The sequence below is a fragment of the Oncorhynchus kisutch genome, linkage group LG1, assembly GCF_002021735.2.
Source record: "Oncorhynchus kisutch isolate 150728-3 linkage group LG1, Okis_V2, whole genome shotgun sequence".
Classification (NCBI taxonomy): Eukaryota; Metazoa; Chordata; class Actinopteri; order Salmoniformes; family Salmonidae; genus Oncorhynchus; species Oncorhynchus kisutch.
Window position 1 is genome coordinate 6,300,327 of NC_034174.2, and position 17,482 is coordinate 6,317,808.

Below are 17,482 nucleotides of genomic sequence, written 5' to 3' on the forward strand. Positions count from 1 at the left end.
CTGTACCACATCCGGACGTGATTGGGAGTCCCATAGGGCGGCGCACAATTGTCCCAGCGTCGTCTGGGTTTGGACGGGGTAGGCCGTCCTTGTAAATAGGAATTTGTTTTTAACTGACTTGCCTAACAACAAATCAAGTTACTTCTTCTTCTATGTTAATTACTTATAGTTCACCGTTTTCTCATCCCTCTCGTCACTGCTAATAAATAATGACCAGTTGAAACATCAATGAGCCAATAAAACAAGATCTTTAATGTTTAGCATTATTATCAATAATAAATGAATTCCACATCACAGGAGAAAAAAAACATGTGTTGTATTTACATCTACAATCCACATCACTGTTGATTCATGCTAACACAATATATACAATAAATTACTTTGGAGTAATTTGCCGTAGAAGTAGCCGACAGATTTGTCTGATCTTTGATGGAAAAACACACAAAATAATGAAGGAAAATGAAAGAAGTCAAAATATTTTTGTCTTTTTTTTTTTAAAGGTTAAAAAAGAACAAAAAAACATTTACATCAGAAAGTACAAGGCAGACAATTAATAATCCCAATCTATACATGGACCCTTTAAAACCTTATGAATCCACAGCCTAGTTATAACTACTTACAGAAGAGAGAGAGAGAGAGAGAGAGAAGAGCCTGACGAGGTGGTCTGGGGAACAACAACTGGAATGATTGCAAAACTGTTTTGTAACTGCCATTTGTAACTGCCATTTGTAACTGCCATTTGTAACTGCCATTTGTAACTGCCATTTGTAACTGCCATTTGTAACTGCCATTTGTAACTGCCATTTGTAAACCGCCATTTGTAACTGCCATTTGTAAACCGCCATTTGTAACCGCCATTTGTAACTGCCATTTGTAACTGCCATTTGTAAACCGCCATTTGTAAACCGCCATTTGTAACTGCCATTTGTAACTGCCATTTGTAACCGCCATTTGTAACTGCCATTTGTAACTGCCATTTGTAACCGCCATTTGTAACTGCCATTTGTAACCGCCATTTGTAACCGCCATTTGTAACTGCCATTTGTAACCGCCATTTGTAGAAATCAAATAAATTGAGAGGCTTTGCATAGGTCATAGGTCTTACGCATAACATGTTCCGTTATGTATTTTTGGCTCTGAAAGCATGCTATTCATGAGTATGCATGTATAAATTACATGGGAAACATGAGGGGGAATTCCTGCTATTTCAGCAACATTGCTCATAGAGATATAGTTGCTAATTAAAAACGAACTAATGGTGTTGCACTGGCTTATACCATCTGTGGAGGACACACTATCTAATCAAATACATTACGCACGCTTACCACTAGTGACTATATTAACACTCTTACATCCTCTTACACTCAGAAATCAGGATTAGTGTCAGTAGATTAGGAGCGGCAGCAGGCCTGGAGGTGAAATGATGAACCTGCAGGGGAGGGAGGGAGGGAGAGCACCTCTTTGCTGACCATGTGATTGGCTGATTAACCCCTTTGCTTGTATGAGCCTGGAAGGGAGCCAGCTGGCGGTGTCTGTCTCTCTGTCTGAGTCCCCCTCTCTCTCACAACCAGTGAATAACCTTATGTACTTTTAACGCTCCCTACCTCCCATCATCACAAAGAGTACAATCCTCACATAACGGACACAAAACAACCTAGACGGACAGTAGTAGTGTGACATTGTTTTGAGTGTGTTATAGGGGGGGTTAATAAATACACAATTTCATCATATGTATGACATTGTTATATATGGAATACATTAGCTATACAAAAGCATTAGAAAATAAATTAAAGTCAGTCGATTCATTTAAAAATAAAAGTAATTCTACATTAGGAGACATGCACCTACAGTAGCCATGTCCCTTCTGAGAAAGAGGAAATATATATGATAGAATCTTCCATGACAGCAGGAGGACCTGAGAACATGACAACAGGAGGACCTGAGAACATGACAGCTGCAGGACATGACAGCTGGAGGACATGACAACATGACAGCTGGAGGACATGATAACATGACAGCTGGAGGACTTGAGAACATGAAAGCTGGAGGACATAACAACATGACAACAGGAGTACATGACAGCTGGAGGACATGACAGCTGGAGGACATGACAACATGACAACAGGAGTACTGAAAACATGACAGCTGGAGGAGATGACAACATGACAACAGGAGTACTGAAAACATGACAGCTGGAGGACATGAGAACATGACAGCTGGAGGACATGACAACAGGAGTACATGACAGCTGGAGGACATGACAACAGAAGTACATGACAGCTGGAGGACATGACAACAGAAGTACATGACAGCTGGAGGACATGACATGGCAGCTGGAGGACATGAGAACATGACAGCTGGAGTACTGAAAACATGACAGCTGGAGGACATGAGAACATGACAACATGAGGACATGAGAACATGACAACACGAGAAAGTGACAATAGGAGGAAAAGACAACAGGAGGACCTGACAACAGGAAAACATGACAACCTGAGGACATGACAACAGGAGGACATGAAAACAGGAGGACATGAAAACAGGAGGACATGACAACAGGAGGACATAACAACAGGAGGACATGACAACAGGAGGACATGACAACAGGAGGACATGACAACAGGAGGACATAACAACAGGAGGACATAACAACAGGAGGACATAACAACAGGAGGACATGACAACAGGAGGACATGACAACAGGAGGACATGACAACAGGAGGACATAACAACAGGAGGACATAACAACAGGAGGACATGACAACAGGAGGACATGACAACAGGAGGACATGACAACAGGAGGACATAACAACAGGAGGACAGGATGACATGAGAAAACTATCCCAAACCACAGAGTGTAGGTCTACTGTATGCAGAGAGAGAGAGAGAGAGAGAGAGAGAGAGAGAGAGAGAGAGATAGAGAGAGAGAGAGACAGAGACAGAGAGAGACAGAGAGAGAGACAGAGAGAGAGAGAGACAGAGAGAGAGAGACAGAGACAGAGAGAGAGAGAGAGAGACAGTTGTCTACCTCACTTGCTTTGGCAATGTTAACACGTTTCCCATGCCAATAAAGCCCTTGAATTGAATGAATTGAATTGAATATATATATATATATATATATATATATATATATATAGAGAGAGAGAGAGAGAGAGAGAGAGAGAGAGAGAGACAGAGAGAGAGAGAGAGAGAGACATCCACAACAAAACACCTGGACAACAAGCTGAAAGAAGCAAGGAGTGAGATGAGCAGCAGGATCTGATCCAGGATCTGTGACTATGAAGCACCAGCAGTGTTGTAACAAGGCAGATCAGTTCACTAGGTAGATACAAGAGATAGTAATTGGAGGCAGGGAGGAGGATGCTTAGAGAAATCAAAAAGTGGAATAATCTGTACATTGTGATCAGGGCTGAATAGTCAATAAGTATAAATGACTAGAAACTAGGATGTCTTTAGGTCACAGTCCCTTCTCTCTCTCTCTGACCCCTCTGCTCCTTGGTAGTCCAATGGGTGGTACTAGCCATGGTTATATAATTTCCCACTGTGTACATGTCGGTTTGTTGTGTATTGTTAGATACTACTGCACTGTTGGAGCTCAGAACACAAGCATTTTGCTACACCTAAATATGTGTTTGCGACCAATACAATTTGATTTGAATAGACGTTGAACTGACATCTGTAGCCAGTGTGTTATTTCACTGAGTGAACATGCACACGTAAAAGTACCAAATGAAAAGGGAAAAACTCAAACTAAAATTATAATTATATTAGTTAATATTCATTTGTCTATAAATATCACCCATCTAAATGTGTCATTCCACTTGTGCACATCACCAAGCAGCTACAGTGACTTTCAATGCCTTTGTCTTAGCACATTATTATGTTTTTATGTCATCATTATCAAGTCATTATCAAGTCATTATCGAGTTATCGTCCAGTCATTTTCAAGTCATTATCGAGTCATTATCGAGTCATTATAATGATGTTACCAAGTCATCCTCAAGTCATTATCACACCGTTATCATGATATTATCAAGTTATCATTGAATCATCGTCGAGTCATTATCGAGTCATCGTTGAGTCATTATCTAGACATTATTAAGTCATTATCGATACATTGGCAAGTCATCAGCGAGTATTTATCACGTCATTATCGAGTCATTATCACATCATCATTGCGTCATTATCATTATCTCCTCAGTCAATCCATGATATAGGGATTCATTTATAAATAATCTAATATTAATATATATAACTATAACTACACATAACAATACATTTGCAGATTTCATCTCCTCTAAAAATATAGCCTTTTCGTTGTACTGTTTTTATTTATTTTTTACCTTTATTTAACCTTTATTTTACCTTTATTTAACGAGGCAAGTCAGTTAAGAACAAATTCTTATTTTCAATGACTGCCTAGGAACAGTGGGTTAACTGCCTGTTCAGGGGCAGAACGACAGATTTGTACCTTGTCAGCTCGGGGATTTGGAACTTACAACCTTTCGGTTACTAGTCCAACGCTCTAATCACTAGGCTACCCTGCCGCCCCATTTACTGTAGTATGTAAGATGCTGAATGGGAAACGGACCTTTAGTAATAAACCAACCGAGCCCTTATATAGAGCACGAGCAGCCTTTTAAAACGGGACATTTATTCACCAGCCTTCAGACTGTTATGTCCTTACCTCTTTATAGTGGCTGGCTGATCTGGCTGTGGCAGGTAGCACACAGCAATAAAGACGACTACTTGTGTGATGAAGCCTTACCACAGCATTTAAGCCTCTGACCGTCCGTCTGTCGAGGATGAGCAGTGCCACAGGAAGTTGTGACAGAGTAGGAAGAAGTGTTGGGAGTATGTGACCCTGACATTTTGTATTAGTTCGTTAAACCCCCCCCGTCTCTCTCTATTCATCAAACTATTCTCTCCCTCCCCATTGTTCTTTTTCTCAGTAAAAGCCAGTTGAATCGCTGAGTGTATCATCATTACATCAACACTACAAAGGTCAGCTAATAATATGCATCCCTTACAGGAAATGAACATAACAAGCAAACCATACTGTTAAACATCACCTGACCTCAATCATCATCTCTCCAAACCCCTCCCCCCTCTATACCCTAATAAAACCCGTCACTGATCCCATCTTTATTTATAGAAATATTTAAGTGCGAATACAATCAAATGTGTTTTTAACATTTATTAAATAATGTAATAATAAATTGTATTATTATATTATTAATAAATAATAATTCATGTTTATTATTAAGTTGCTAAAGGGCAACTTGTCTATAAAAAAAATTACAAATAAAAAACTGAAAACAGAGGTCACGGTCTAACAGGTTTTTACTCTACTGAGGTTTGCTTCAGTTTAACTCAATTCATTCATTAAAATGTCTGTTTAAATGTCTGGTTTTACATGAGTTCCCTTTGTGCAATGATTTGGAAACCTGCATGTGGACCTGAACTATCAATCAATAAAATAATGAAATACATGACTTTTTATTCACAGAATGATGTGTTTTCTAAAAGGTAGTTCCCGTCATCGGTGTGAGTTAGTGACCCAATTCATAAAAAAGACATCCAACATACTTTTTTTTTTCTCTCTTTCTGACAAGCGTTTGAAAGAATAAGAAATCAAAAATAGAAAAATACATCATTCCAAAGATGCATTTTCAAACAAACACATTTAGATCTAGCATTCTCCAATACCAAAATAGGATACTCTGTGAGAAGGAATGAAGTGGGAGGAGGGGCATCATTTTTTAGCATTCCCCTCTATATATCTGGCCCCTCAGAGAGACAGGTCCTAACATTGGCCCCTCAAAGAGACAGGTCCTAACACTGGCCCTAACACTGGCCCTTCAGAGAGACAGGTCCTAACACTGGCCCTAACACTGGCCCTTCAGAGAGACAGGTCCTAACACTGGCCCTAACACTGGCCCTTCAGAGAGACAGGTCCTAACACTGGCCCTAACACTGGCCCTTCAGAGAGACAGGTCCTAACACTGGCCCTTCAGAGAGACAGGTCCTAACACTGGCCCTAACACTGGCCCCTCAGAGAGACAGGTCCTAACACTGGCCCTTCAGAGAGACAGGTCCTAACACTGGCCCCTCAGAGATAGGTCCTAACACTGGCCCCTCAGAGACAGGTCCTAACACTGGCCCCTCAGAGAGACAGGCCCTAACACTGGCCCCTCAGAGAGACAGGCCCTAACACTGGCCACTCAGAGAGACAGGTCCTAACACTGGCCCCTCAGAGAGACAGGCCCTAACACTGGCCCCTCAGAGAGACAGGTCCTAACACTGGCCCCTCAGAGAGACAGGTCCTAACACTGGCCCCTCGGAGACAGGTCCTAACACTGGCCCCTCAGAGAGACAGGTCCTAACACTGGCCCCTCAGAGAGACAGGTCCTAACACTGGCCCCTCGGAGACAGGTCCTAACACTGGCCCCTCAGAGAGACAGGCCCTAACACTGGCCCCTCAGAGAGACAGGCCCTAACACTGGCCCCTCAGAGAGACAGGTCCTAACCCAGGCCCTAACACTGGCCCCAACCATTTCTAAGGATATAAAGTTACAGAACATTCAGATAGAAATATATAATGTAGAACAGATATGATTGTCTGTCAGATGGAATAGGGGGGGGGGGATCAGGTGTCAGCTCTATTCACACTATTTATATCTGAAACATTCACAAAGTTTCACATCACTGACTGAATAAACCCCAGGCCTGCTCTTTACTCCTCTGTGATGACGTGCTCCCACGTCACCTTGGCCTGCTCTTTACTCCTCTGTGATGACGTGCTCCCACGTCACCTTGGCCTGCTCTTTACTCCTCTGTGATGACGTGCTCCCACGTCACCTTGGCCTGCTCTTTACTCCTCTGTGATGACGTGCTCCCACGTCACCTTGGCCTGCTCTTTAGTCCTCTGTGATGACGTGCTCCCACGTCACCTTGGCCTGCTCTTTAGTCCTCTGTGATGACGTGCTCCCACGTCACCTTGGCCTGCTCTTTACTCCTCTGTGATGACGTGCTCCCACGCCACCTTGGCCTGCTCTTCCTTGGAGGTAATGAGAGGCTGAGAGATCTTGCGTGGCATGGGCCTGGGCACGAGAATACACCCTTCCTCAGGGATACACCCCTCTCTCAGGTAGGGCTTGGGGGGCAGGGCAGGCGGGGGCTCCTGGTGGTAGTGGGGCAGGTTCTGGATGTTTAGGGCGTGGGCCTCTGGGAGGATGGGGATAATAGGGGTGATGACCGGGGTGACCCACCCAGGGGCGGAGAGGCTACGGCAGGGAGGGGGTTTGGAGCCATCCAGGACCTCTGGCTCGGAGACGCTGTATCGGACAGGCAGGTAGGGACTAGAGGGGGAGTTCATTCCCAGGTCTTCTCCGTCTATGGCCCAGATAGAGTGCACCGTGCTAGGGGTAATGGAGACAGAGTCCAGGGTGCCTACTGGGTGTCTGCTGGTAGTTCCAGTGGCCTCGGTGGAGCAGGACTGGCCCAACAAGTTGCTCTCACTCAAGGATGAGACGCCGGAGGAGGCGCTGCCAGAGAGGGTAGAGTTACTGCCATCCAGGCCGGACTGGGACTGGGGACTGGTGGGCGAGGCAGGTATAGGGTGGAGGGGTGACTGTTGGAGAGAAACAAGTGGGACAATGGGTTATTCTCAGATAAGTGGGACAATGGGTTATTCTCATAGATAAGTGAGACAATGGGTTATTCTCATAGCTAAGTGGGACAATGGGTTATTCTCATAGCTAAGTGGGACAATGGGTTATTCTCATAGATAAGTGGGACAATGGGTTATTCTCATAGATACGTGGGACAATGGGTTATTCTCATAGATAAGTGGGACAATGGGTTATTCTCATAGATAAGTGGGACAATGGGTTATTCTCATAGATAAGTGGGACAATGGGTTATTCTCATAGATAAGCGGGACAATGGGTTATTCTCATAGATAAGTGGGACAATGGGTTATTCTCAGATAAGCGGGACAATGGGTTATTCTCATAGATAAGTGAGACAATAGGTTATTCTCATAGATAAGTGGGACAATGGGTTATTCTCATAGATAAGCGGGACAATGGGTTATTCTCATAGATAAGTGGGACAATGGGTTATTCTCAGATAAGCGGGACAATGGGTTATTCTCATAGATAAGTGAGACAATGGGTTATTCTCATAGCTAAGTGGGACAATGGGTTATTCTCATAGCTAAGTGGGACAATGGGTTATTCTCATAGATAAGTGGGACAATGGGTTATTCTCATAGATACGTGGGACAATGGGTTATTCTCATAGATAAGTGGGACAATGGGTTATTCTCATAGATAAGTGGGACAATGGGTTATTCTCATAGATAAGTGGGACAATGGGTTATTCTCATAGATAAGCGGGACAATGGGTTATTCTCATAGATAAGTGGGACAATGGGTTATTCTCAGATAAGCGGGACAATGGGTTATTCTCATAGATAAAAGGGACAATGGGTTATTCTCATAGATAAAAGGGACAATGGGTTATGGTCAGAGATAAAAGGGACAATGGGTTATTCTCAGATAAGTGGGACAATGGGTTATTCTCATAGATAAAAGGGACAATGGGTTATTCTCATAGATAAGTGGGACAATGGGTTATTCTAAAGTAAGTGGGACAATGGGTTATTCTCATAGATAAGTGGGACAATGGGTTATTCTCATAGATAAGTGGGACAATGGGTTATTCTCATAGATAAGTGGGACAATGGGTTATTCTCATAGATAAGTGGGACAATGGGTTATTCTCATAGATAAGTGGGACAATGGGTTATTCTCATAGATATATAGGACAATGGGTTATTCTCATAGATAAGTGGGACAATGGGTTATTCTCATAGATAAGTGGGACAATGGGTTAATCTCATAGATAAGTGGGACAATGGGTTATTCTCATAGATATTCGGGACAATGGGTTATTCTCATAGATACGTGGGACAATGGGTTATTTTCATAGATAAGTGGGACAATGGGTTATTCTCATAGATACGTGGGACAATGGGTTATTTTCATAGATAAGTGGGACAATGGGTTATTCTCATAGATAAGTGGGACAATGGGTTATTCTCAGATAAGCGGGACAATGGGTTATTCTCATAGATAAGTGGGACAATGGGTTATTCTCAGATAAGTGGGACAATGGGTTATTCTCATAGATAAGCGGGACAATGGGTTATTCTCATAGATAAGTGGGACAATGGGTTATTCTCAGATAAGCGGGACAATGGGTTATTCTCATAGATAAAAGGGACAATGGGTTATTCTCATAGATAAAAGGGGCAATGGGTTATTCTCATAGATAAGTGGGACAAGGGGTTATTCTCATAGATAAGTGGGACAAAAGAGGCATCATTAAAAACAAAAAGAAAATGATAATGAACAGGTATAAAGCAAATTCAAGCCAAACTGCAAGACAAATATTACAAAAACACAGTTATACATTACAATACACATATATATATATATATATATATATATATATATACTTATAAACCGACACAAACACACAGTAAAAAAATAAGCATCTTTGCAGTTATGCGATACGCTACAACCAAGTGCTCGTTTATCCATGCACGTGCATCGATACTGAAAGGGCTTAGATACTAGCCGGAGACATGCACAGAACAGACCAGATCAGACCAGAAAGGACGGTATAGGCTACTCTAGCCCAGGGCGGGTCACGGAGGGTACCTTTCGTAAAGAGGAGCGTGCAGGGAGAGCTGGAGGGAGGTCGTTGTTCTGGTGGTGGAAAGCATCAAAGTTCATGGAGAAGTGTCCTATAGGAAGAGACACACAGCAGGACAGAACAAAATGGGTTGGTTTGGAGAAACACACAGAACTACAACCAGGGAGAAAGAAGGAGAGGAGGGAGAGGGAGAGAAGTAGAGAGAGAGAGAAGTAGAGAGAGAGATGGAGGGAGGGAAGTAGAGAGAGAAGTAGAGAGAGAGATGGAGGGAGGGAGGGAAGTAGAGAGAGAGAGAGAAAGAAGTAGAAAGAGAGATACATAGACAAAGAGAGGGGGAGCGAGAGAGCGTGAGAGCGAGAGAGATGTGGAGAAGGATAAACAGGTCTCTACACTAGGCTACATAAGTCATACTAGTTGAGAGGCAGGTTGGGGTAGATTGGGGCGGCAGGTAGCCTAGTGGTTAGAGCGTTGGGGTGGAAAGGATCAGGTAAGTTCAGGGGTGTGGTGGAGGGGGGTAAACACTGTGCCGTTGACATACCTTTCGATTTTGTGCATAGCATTCACACCACAGGTGTCCAACTCATTCCATGGAGGGCAGTGTGTCTGCTGGTTTGGTTATTTCCCGTCTATTTATGAGGCCTTCCATGGAATGAGTCAGACACCTGTGGTTTACCACACTAATTATGCTAGCTAATTGACTTGCTGCTCGTCATCAGTGTTTACCCACCTTTCTGAACCACTATATCCCTGGATAGGATGACACAGGACTTTTCAACATAGAAACACAGGGACAAAGGAGAGCTACAATCACACACAGATCACTGGTGGACGGAAGTGGGATCTATTGGAATCCGAAGCTCCCATGAAATAAAAACTACAACAAACTTCATAAAAACTACAAAAAACTGCATCAAACCATTTGATGTTGAGAATTATTTTAATGATTACTTCATTGGCAAAAATTGGGCAAACTTATGCAGGAACGAACAGTGAGCCAATCGTATTCATGCATAAAAAAAATGAATAATGAAAGAAAAAACATTTCAATTTTGTGAAGTTAGTTTGGGAGAGGTGGAAAAAGTACTGTGTTTGACCAAATACAATGCTATTTCTCTGTAATCCAAAATGGACAGACTTTCAGCATGCTTATAGAGAACATGTACTACACTGACACAAATGATACAAATGACTGATGATTGGTTGAAAGAAATCGACAATAAGAAGATTGAGAGACCTGTACTGTTAAATGTCAGTGCAGCCTTTGATATTATCGATCATAACCTCTTGTTGAGAAAACAATATGTGTTATGGCTTTTCAACCTCTGCCATATTGTGGATTCAGAGCTACTGTAGGTATTCCTCAGAGCTATCTATCAAATAGAACTCAGAGGGTTTTCTTTAATGTCAAACATGTGGTAAAGTGTGGTGAACCGCAGGGCAGCTCTCTAGGCCCTCTACTCTTTTCTATTTTTACCAATGACCTGCCACTGGCATTAAACAAAGTGTGTCTGTCCATGTATACTGACGATTCAACCATATACGCATCAGCAACCACAGCTAATGAAGTCACTGAAACCCTTAACAAAGAGTTGCAGTCTGATTTAGAATGGGTGGCCAGTCATAAACATGAACATCTCTAAAACTAAGAGCATTGTATTTGGTACAAATCATTCCTTAAGTTCTAGACCTCAGCTGAATCTGGTAATGAATGGTGTGGCTGTTGAACAAGTTGATTGTAGACTGTCATGGTCAAAACAAAGAGATTCAATGGTTGTAATGATGGGGAGAGGCCTGTCCGTAATAAAGAGATGCTCTGCTTTTTTGACACCACACTCCAAAAAGTCCTGCAGCCTCTAGTTTTGTCTTATCTTGATTACTGTCCAGCCGTGTGGTCAAGTGCTGCAAGGAAAGACATAGTTCAGCTGCAGCTGGTCCCAGAACAGAGTGGCACGTCTTGCTCTTCTTCATTGTAATCAGAGGGCTGATATAAATACTATGCATGCCAGTCTATCTTGGGTTGAGGAGAGACTGACTGCATCACTTAGTTTTTATAAGAAGCATTCATGTGTTGAAAATCCCAAAATATTTGCATAATCAATTTACACACAGCTCGGGACAAACACACACTTATCCCACCAGACATGCCACCAGGGGTCAGCTGTCAGAGCAGCTTACCGATCATTGCATCTGTACATAGCACATCTGTAAATAGCCCACCCAACTACCTCATCCCCATATTGTTATTTATTTTGGGGTAATTTATTTTTGCTCTTTGCACCCCAGTATCTCTACTTGCACATCATCATCTGTACATCTATCACTCCACTGTTAATTGCTAAATTGTAATTATTTCACCACCATGGCCTATTTATTGCCTTATCAAATAAGGTATCCTACCTCATTTGCACACACTGTACATACACTTTTTCTATTGTGTTATTTACTGTACGTTTTGTTTATTCCATGTGTAACTCTGTGTTGTTGTTTTGTGTCGCACTGCTTCGCTTTATCTTGGCCAGAGGTCGCAGTTGTAAATGAGAACTTGTTCTCAACTAGCCTACCTGGTTAAATAAAGGATAAATAAATAACCATTTTAAAACGACCAGGGGGATGAATACTTTTGCACGGCACTGTAGGTGGTCTTGAATAAAGCCATTAAAGAGGCTGGGAGCAGCATTTAGCTTTGTGCCAGCTTTCATTCTTGATTGTTTTAACCATCAGAAAATGTGAAGTTTGTAGTGTGGCATTCATGTATAAAGGGTCTTACCATGGGGAAGGCTACGGGGCGGGACTGGGGGGGCCATCACACTCCCAACGTGGGTGGACAGGAATGGCAACGCCTCTCTGGTACCACTGTCCAGACTCCAGGAGCTGGGGGTGGTCAGGACTGTAGAGGAGAGACAGATAATATTAAAACTCCCCTCTACTGTCCACCCCCTCTACTGTCCACCCCCTCTACTGTCCACCCCCTCTACTGTCCACCCCCTCTACTGTCCACCCCCTCTACTGTCCACCCTGAGCTGCTGACGGTGGTTAGGACTGCAGTCTCTAGTGGACAGACACAGATAACATAACTGATATAGTAGCGTCTGTCAACAGACTGTGGGTTAACATAACATCTGTCAACAGACTGTGGGATAACATAACTGATATAGTAGTGTCTGTCAACAGACTGTGGGATAACATAACTGATATAGTAGTGTCTGTCAACAGACTGTGGGATAACATAACTGATATAGTAGTGTCTGTCAACAGACTGTGGGTTAACATAACGTCTGTCAACAGACTGTGGGTTAACATAACATCTGTCAACAGACTGTGGGATAACATAACTGATATAGTAGTGTCTGTCAACAGACTGTGGGATAACATAACTGATATAGTAGTGTCTGTCAACAGACTGTGGGATAACATAACTGATATAGTAGTGTCTGTCAACAGACTGTGGGTTAACATAACGTCTGTCAACAGACTGTGGGTTAACATAACGTCTGTCAACAGACTGTGGGTTAACATAACGTCTGTCAACAGACTGTGGGTTAACATAACTGATATCATAGCGTCTGTCAACAGACTGTGGGTTAACATAACGTCTGTCTACAGACTGTGGGTTAACATAACGTCTGTCAACAGACTGTGGGTTAACATAACGTCTGTCAACAGACGGTGGGTTAACATAACGTCTGTCAACAGACTGTGGGTTAACATAACATCTGTCAACAGACTGTGGGTTAACATAACGTCTGTCAACAGACTGTGGGTTAACATAACGTCTGTCAACAGACTGTGGGTTAACATAACGTCTGTCAACAGACTGTGGGTTAACATAACGTCTGTCAACAGACTGTGGGTTAACATAACTGATATCATAACGTCTGTCAACAGACTGTGGGTTAACATAACGTCTGTCAACAGACTGTGGGTTAACATAACGTCTGTCAACAGACTGTGGGTTAACATAACGTCTGTCAACAGACTGTGGGTTAACATAACTGATATCATAACGTCTGTCAACAGACTGTGGGTTAACATAACGTCTGTCAACAGACTGTGGGTTAACATAACGTCTGTCAACAGACTGTGGGTTAACATAACGTCTGTCAACAGACTGTGGGTTAACATAACATCTGTCAACAGACTGTGGGATAACATAACTGATATAGTAGTGTCTGTCAACAGACTGTGGGATAACATAACTGATATAGTAGTGTCTGTCAACAGACTGTGGGATAACATAACTGATATAGTAGTGTCTGTCAACAGACTGTGGGTTAACATAACGTCTGTCAACAGACTGTGGGTTAACATAACGTCTGTCAACAGACTGTGGGTTAACATAACGTCTGTCAACAGACTGTGGGTTAACATAACTGATATCATAGCGTCTGTCAACAGACTGTGGGTTAACATAACGTCTGTCAACAGACTGTGGGTTAACATAACGTCTGTCAACAGACTGTGGGTTAACATAACGTCTGTCAACAGACGGTGGGTTAACATAACGTCTGTCAACAGACTGTGGGTTAACATAACATCTGTCAACAGACTGTGGGTTAACATAACGTCTGTCAACAGACTGTGGGTTAACATAACGTCTGTCAACAGACTGTGGGTTAACATAACGTCTGTCAACAGACTGTGGGTTAACATAACGTCTGTCAACAGACTGTGGGTTAACATAACTGATATCATAACGTCTGTCAACAGACTGTGGGTTAACATAACGTCTGTCAACAGACTGTGGGTTAACATAACGTCTGTCAACAGACTGTGGGTTAACATAACGTCTGTCAAAAGACTGTGGGTTAACATAACTGATATCATAACGTCTGTCAACAGACTGTGGGTTAACATAACGTCTGTCAACAGACTGTGGGTTAACATAATGTCTGTCAACAGACTGTGGGTTAACATAACGTCTGTCAACAGACTGTGGGTTAACATAACGTCTGTCAACAGACAGTGGGATAACATAACTGATATCATAGTGCCTGTCAACAGACTGTGGGATGCGCCGACTAACGAGGAACTTTGTTTCCGGTGCACATATCATTTGGACAAATCATGATGTGTTCACATATTGCAAATTTCAGAAGTGGAGGGGACATTTGGCACATAGACTCTCCCCTAATTTGAAAAAAAAGAAGCTGGGTGGAGCTACAGCCCTGCTTCCGCTTCTCGTTTGTCTTCTCAGAACTTAATCATCTAATTAATTAACCCTGAATCATCATTAATCATCAGCAATATTTTAGTTCTGTGTTGATCCGAGATTAGGACTGCAGTGGAGAGACATGTTGTATTTACACAATATCATCAATACAATTAAAAAAACAATCACCATCAAAAATCTTCATCATCTTCATCATCGTCATCATCATCATCATCCTTTTGTTAATATTGAAGGCATTTACAGCGATGTTAGTAATATTAATGTATAAAAAAATTAAGAGAGTCGCACACTCTCTATATATAAACTCCCAGTAATTACTAAATTAATAAATTACTGGGAGTTTATATATATATATATATATATTTATATGGTGTGTGACTCTATTTTCATAGCTTAACGTTTATTCGCTGTTACTCAGCACCTCTACATTAAAGGATTTTCTCTGGGTGCCAGTTCATGTGTTTTTACATATATTAATGTAGCCAATGTTCTGTAATGGTGGCGTTTGTAATGCATTGTAATATAATGTGTTGCATTTTTCATAATTGTTTAGGGTTGTTAATATGTATCATTAATTTGGTTTATGTTGACTTACAGGTTTGACCAATAACATGCCAGTACCACACATAGATGAAGGAGAGAAATGTAGAAGAGTTGGTTACCACCTCCTATAAACTCTGTTCAAGAGTAGGTTATCACCTTCTATAAACTCTGTTCAAGAGTTGGTTATCACCTTCTATAAACTCTGTTCAAGAGTTGGTTATCACCTCCTATAAACTCTGTTCAAGAGTTGGTTATCACCTCCTATAAACTCTGAATAAGAGTTGGTTATCATCTTCTATAAACTCTGAATAAGAGTTGGTTATCACCTTCTATAAACTCTGAATAAGAGTTGGTTATTACCTTCTATAAACTCTGTTCAAGAGTTGGTTATCACCTTCTATAAACTCTGAATAAGAGTTGGTTATTACCTTCTATAAACTCTGTTCAAGAGTTGGTTATCACCTTCTATAAACTCTGAATAAGAGTTGGTTATTACCTTCTATAAACTCTGTTCAAGAGTTGGTTATCACCTTCTATAAACTCTGTTCAAGAGTAGGTTATCACCTTCTATAAACTCTGTTCAAGAGTTAGTTATCACCTTCTATAAACTCTGTTCAAGAGTTGGAGATCACCTCCTATAAACTCTGAATAAGAGTTGGTTATCACCTTCTATAAACTCTGAATAAGAGTTGGTTATCACCTTCTATAAACTCTGAATAAGAGTTGGTTATCACCTTCTATAAACTCTGTTCAAGAGTTGGTTATCACCTCCTATAAACTCTGAATAAGAGTTGGTTATCACCTTCTATAAACTCTGAATAAGAGTTGGTTATCACCTTCTATAAACTCTGAATAAGAGTTGGTTATCACCTTCTATAAACTCTGTTCAAGAGTTGGTTATCACCTCCTATAAACTCTGAATAAGAGTTGGTTATCACCTTCTATAAACTCTGAATAAGAGTTGGTTATCACCTTCTATAAACTCTGTTCAAGAGTTGGTTATCACCCTCTATAAACTCTGAGCTGACAAAGGGCTTTAGTCATAGCAATGTGTTGGTGCTGACTGGGCTGTTCTCTACAAATTATCCACAGTGGGATATCTATAGGCTGAAGATACTGTGGATTAAACCAGCTGAAGTATTAGGAGGTTCTGTGAACTGCCTTCACTGAATCAACAGATAAAGCAGACGACTGAACAGACAGAAAAGATGGAAGGTGTGTGATGAAGGATTACAGACAGACTGACAGAAGAGATGGAAGGTGTGTGATGAAGGATTACAGACAGAAGAGATGGAAGGTGTGTGATGAAGGATTACAGACAGACAGACTGAAGAGATGGAAGGTGTGTGATGAAGGATTACAGACAGACAGACTGAAGAGATGGAAGGTGTGTGATGAAGGATTACAGACAGACAGACTGAAGAGATGGAAGGTGTGTGATGAAGGATTACAGACAGACAGACTGAAGAGATGGAAGGTGTGTGATGAAGGATTACAGACAGACAGACTGAAGAGACGAAAGGTGTGTGATGAAGGATTACAGACAGACTGACAGAAGAGATGGAAGGTGTGTGATGAAGGATTACTGACAGAAGAGATGGAAGGTGTGTGATGAAGGATTACAGACAGACAGACTGAAGAGATGGAAGGTGTGTGATGAAGGATTACAGACAGACAGACTGAAGAGATGGAAGGTGTGTGATGAAGGATTACAGACAGACAGACTGAAGAGATGGAAGGTGTGTGATGAAGGATTACAGACAGACAGACTGAAGAGATGGAAGGTGTGTGATGAAGGATTACAGACAGACAGACTGAAGAGACGAAAGGTGTGTGATGAACGATTACAGACAGAAGAGATGGAAGGTGTGTGATGAAGGATTACAGACAGACTGACAGAAGAGATGGAAGGTGTGTGATGAAGGATTACAGACAGACTGACAGAAGAGATGGAAGGTGTGTGATGAAGGATTACAGACAGAAGAGATGGAAGGTGTGTGATGAAGGATTACTGACAGAAGAGATGGAAGGTGTGTGATGAAG

At 41.8% G+C, this 17,482-nt stretch overlaps 1 protein-coding gene across 1 annotated transcript in view; it reads right to left on the minus strand.

Annotated features, from left to right (window-relative positions):
• Positions 1-229: 229 nt before the first annotated feature.
• LOC109880617 (dedicator of cytokinesis protein 3) overlaps positions 230-17,482 on the minus strand; it is a 218,797-nt gene continuing 201,544 nt past the window's right edge. Inside the window, exons 52-54 of the mRNA XM_031833718.1 lie at positions 12,494-12,613; positions 9,732-9,817; positions 230-7,633 (exon numbers count right to left, since the gene is read on the minus strand). Of these exons, the coding sequence (XP_031689578.1) occupies positions 7,013-7,633; positions 9,732-9,817; positions 12,494-12,613 (827 nt within the window). The 3' untranslated portion in view covers positions 230-7,012. The remainder of the gene's footprint in view (positions 7,634-9,731; positions 9,818-12,493; positions 12,614-17,482) is intronic.